Below are 4102 nucleotides of genomic sequence, written 5' to 3'. Positions count from 1 at the left end.
TAGTATATTTGAGAGAATAATTATTAATCATAAATATTCTTAAATAATCACTTACAAATAATTAACTAGTCAATTACATTGTAATTATAAAAATGGATTGTACACCTAAACTTTCTAAAATAGGTCAAACCTAGAACTCCCATTGTAAAGCTTTGTTCCATTTTAATATTTTTAATCACATTCCTTATGACAAAATTGCATGGTTTAATAATTCAAACCACACAGTTATTTTTTATTTTATTTTTTTTTTCTTGATACTTTTTTCCTCCTTCAATACAACAGTACACGTCATTTCCCTCCTCCGCCTCACACAAATAATTAAAATAGATCCTCGTCTCTGTCGGCTGCTACTTTCCTTCTGGTCGCGCACACAAACCACCCGTGCTCTATCCTCACCACTCCCCTGGCCGCATCGTGCCGGCCTCTGATTGGGCCACGTTTTATAGTCGGTCAGTGGGGCCCATCCGCCATCGCCTGGATGCTACACGGGGCCCGCCCGCACGACCCGACTCCCTCCGTCCCAGTATCGAAGAACCAGCGCCAGGCGCCCACGCAGTTACACGTGTCCCCAAGATTTTCTTGTCAAATTCAATCTATACTATCCAAAGTCTTACGTAGGTCAAATATTACAGTCGGAGTCAGAGACGCATGCTTTGCTGCCACGTGTACCTGGAGATCTCGCATCTCTATATATGCAGCGCCAGAATCTCCCCAATTTATGTTCCAACTCAGATAAATTGAGACGCAGAAAATTTGAAAATAGGTTCCTCTGGTTTTGTAAACTTTGTTTTTATCTTCAATGATTCGAAAATTTGATCGGCGTGATCGCCGGGTTCTGACGTTTCCGGCGGTTCACCCTTGCGAAGGCATCTCCCCGGCGACGCTTCTCGCTTCTCTGATCGACCTTTCCGGCTATATATGCAGTTTCCAGTCGACATTCTTCGCGACCCAGCGGCGGAACGCGCGAGAGGCGATTCGACAAATTGGGATTCTTCTTATGTTCTTCGAGGAAATTCGAGACCGCGAATTGGTTCTTTCGGACTCCGTTGTCCTCTGTTTCTCAGAGCTGCACCTTGCGTTCCAGAAGATTCAATTTTTGTTGGAAGATTGCACGCGAGAAGGTGCTCGGGTTTGGATCCTGATGAAGTCTCAATTCGTTGCGACTCAGTTCCGAGTGTTGATCAGAACGATCGCGACGGCGCTTGACGTTTTACCGGTGAATTCGATCGATGTGAGTGCCGAGGCGAAGGATTTGTTTGAATTAGTAGCGAAACAAGCGAGGAGATCGAAATTTGAGCTCGACTCGGATGATGAAACCGCCATGAAGCAAGTTCTTTCGATTTTGAACCAGTTCGAAAGCGGAGTTTTGACGGAACAGAGCGCGATGGAGCTGGTTCTCGACCATCTCAATATTCAAAGCTGGGGTGAGTGCAACAAGGAGGTGAGGTTCTTGGAAGAAGAAATTAGCTCGGAGTGCTCGGGTTGTGAGGAGAGAGGGGTTCCATTACTGAGCAGCTTAATGGGGTTCATGAGCTATTGCAGGGCAACCATGTTCGAGACCTTCGATTACAGAAACTTACATCAAACAGATGGTGGGTGCAGTGCAGACACACTTGGTTGCTTGAATCCGGAAGATTTCCGGTGCCCAATTTCTCTGGAGCTGATGATTGATCCGGTGACTGTATCCACAGGTCAGACTTACGATCGCCCTTCGATTCAAAAATGGCTCAAATCGGGAAATTTGATTTGCCCCAAAACAGGGGAAAAGCTAACCAACAGCCAGTTGGTTCCCAATTCTGCTCTGCGCAATGTTATCCACCAGTTTTGCGCCGAGAATGGCATTTTTCTGGGGAAATCAAAGAAAAAGAATCGCGACATAACGAAGACGACCGTCGCCGGAAGTCTTGCAGCAGCAGAAGCCATGAAATTTCTTGCCGAATTCCTCACCACCAGACTTACTTTCGGAGTACTAGAACAAAAGAACAAGGCCGCTTACGAGATCCGTTTGCTCGCAAAATCGAGTATTTTCAACAGAGCTTGCTTGGTCGAAGCCGGCGCCGCTCCACCCCTTCTGAACCTTCTCGCTTCCTCCGATCCGTCCACGCAAGAAAACGCCATTTCAGCTCTGTTGAAGCTCTCGAAGCACGCCCATGGCAAGAAAGCAATTGTCGAAAAAGGAGGACTGAGACGGATTCTCGCCGTTCTCAAAAGGGGTCTAAAATTGGAATCCCGCCAAATCGCCGCCGCCACATTGTTCTACCTCGCCTCCGTCGGAGAATACCGCAAACTGATCGGAGAAACGCCGGGAGCAATCCCTGCTCTGGTCAGGCTGATCGAAGACGGGAAGCCGTGCGGGAAGAAGAACGCCGTGGTTGCAATCTTCGGGCTCCTTCTGTTGCCGGAAAACCACCGGAGAGTCCTCGTCGCCGGAGCTGTTCCTCCGTTAATTGGGCTACTAAATTCTTCCGAAAGATCAGACCTCATGACCGATTCTCTAGCAGTTCTCGCAAGCTTAGCCGAGACCTTTGATGGGTCAATCGCGATTCACGAAAACTCTGGTTTACCCCTCATCACAAAGAATTTGTGCTCCACTACTTCCAGGGTAGAGAAGGAGTACTCTGTTTCGATTCTGCTTTCAATGTGCACCAATGGCGGAATGGAAGTGACTGGGAGTCTATCAACGGACCCTTCAGTCTTGGCTTCTCTGTATTCTCTCGTAACCGACGGGACCTCTCAGGGAAGCAAGAAGGCGCGATCGCTCATCAGAATCCTGCACAAATTTCAAGAAAGAAGATCATCCAATTTTATGGCTTCAACAGTTCCCCAAGATCAATTTGTTCACGTGTGGTGATTCTGGTGAAGTTCCCTGAGTTATCCTCTACATCTCTCCTTGCGAATATTCACTGCTTGAAGAATTTTTTTTTTCACTTTAATTTTACATTCAGAGATTTAATTGAATGAGCTCGGTTTTTTAAAGAGCTCTAATGTATAGCTGTGGTTTTTGGAGCTGTGGATCCTAAAATACATCTGCATTCTTTGTTTTTTGGTACAAACATATGAGTATGACAATAAAAGTTAAAAACTAGTGATATATGGCTCTGTATTTCACTAGTTTATTTGTTTTGTATATGTTGGACTATCTTATTTTATTTTCTAAATTTAGTTTGAATTTGAGTTAGAATGATTCTCAATCTCACATGTATTGTTTAAAGTTATCATATGTTGAAAATTTTATGTTGAAATTTTATGAGGAATGAGAGATGAATTGCTTCCAATTGTATAGTTCCAATCTACTTTGAACCGTTCATCTTCATGACAAGCGCTATAGTTACATAATAGGTTTGGTGCATTTTTTAAAGGGCAAAGCATCGCTTAGATTTCAATGGATTAAATAGTATTAAACTAGATCGATTATAATACTTATCTTATTTCATATTTAGAATGTCACTTAGCTAAGAACATAAGTGAGTGTTTTTTTAAAAGCTTTAATACTAACAAAATGACTTAATTTTGAGCTAGCATTTGTTTGAAGAGGGGGACGGGAGACCACTAATTCTAACTCTTGTGCATGGGCTAGTTTTGCCAAGGACAAATTATCAAGATTTTAGTAAAGATTAAGACATAAGCATTACCGCACCATGAACTTGATAACAAAGATGTATCAAATGATATATAGTCTTTTGTTTTGTCCATTCATGGCTATACAATGAGATATAGTCCATCCCCTATTTACTATTCCTTTTTATTTCCTCCAACATTTTAACTTGAAAACTATTCTATGAAAATTACGAGTTTTAACTATAAGAATGTCCCTTGGGAGACGTTCAAATATGTTTATGCTACAAATGAAATGAATTTGTTAATTGGCATTAAGGTTGCAAACAAATCCAACTTGACTATGAGTTGCTTAGGAGTTTGATTCAATAAAAGCTCATTTGTTACATAAACTGAAGCCTACTTTTGAGTCTCGTTTGATAAATGATCTATTCCTAAACATAAATAGAGCCGACTCGTGAGCAGCTCGGTTACAAGCTTGGTTGGATTTGTTTAATAGATTGATATTAACTTGGACTATTTATGAACTTATTTAAAAAGGTCAAAT

The 4102-nt window shown here is 42.3% G+C and overlaps 1 protein-coding gene across 1 annotated transcript; it reads left to right on the top strand.

Annotated features, from left to right (window-relative positions):
• The first annotated feature begins 631 nt into the window (after positions 1–631).
• LOC131145506 (U-box domain-containing protein 19-like) lies at positions 632–3127 on the top strand. Its single transcript, XM_058094634.1, has one exon. It carries the CDS (start codon positions 800–802, stop codon positions 2849–2851), a length of 2052 nt encoding a protein of 683 aa, XP_057950617.1. The 5' UTR covers positions 632–799; the 3' UTR covers positions 2852–3127.
• The last annotated feature ends 975 nt before the right edge of the window (positions 3128–4102 follow it).

The sequence above is a fragment of the Malania oleifera genome, chromosome 13 (genome assembly GCF_029873635.1).
Source record: "Malania oleifera isolate guangnan ecotype guangnan chromosome 13, ASM2987363v1, whole genome shotgun sequence".
Classification (NCBI taxonomy): domain Eukaryota; kingdom Viridiplantae; phylum Streptophyta; class Magnoliopsida; order Santalales; family Ximeniaceae; genus Malania; species Malania oleifera.
This window is presented reverse-complemented; position numbering and strand designations above follow the sequence as displayed.

What these genes read in the sequence shown, in the direction of transcription:
- LOC131145506 (XM_058094634.1), top strand. Translation starts at nt 800, where the DNA reads ATGATTCGAAAATTTGATCGGCGTGATCGCCGGGTTCTGACGTTTCCG.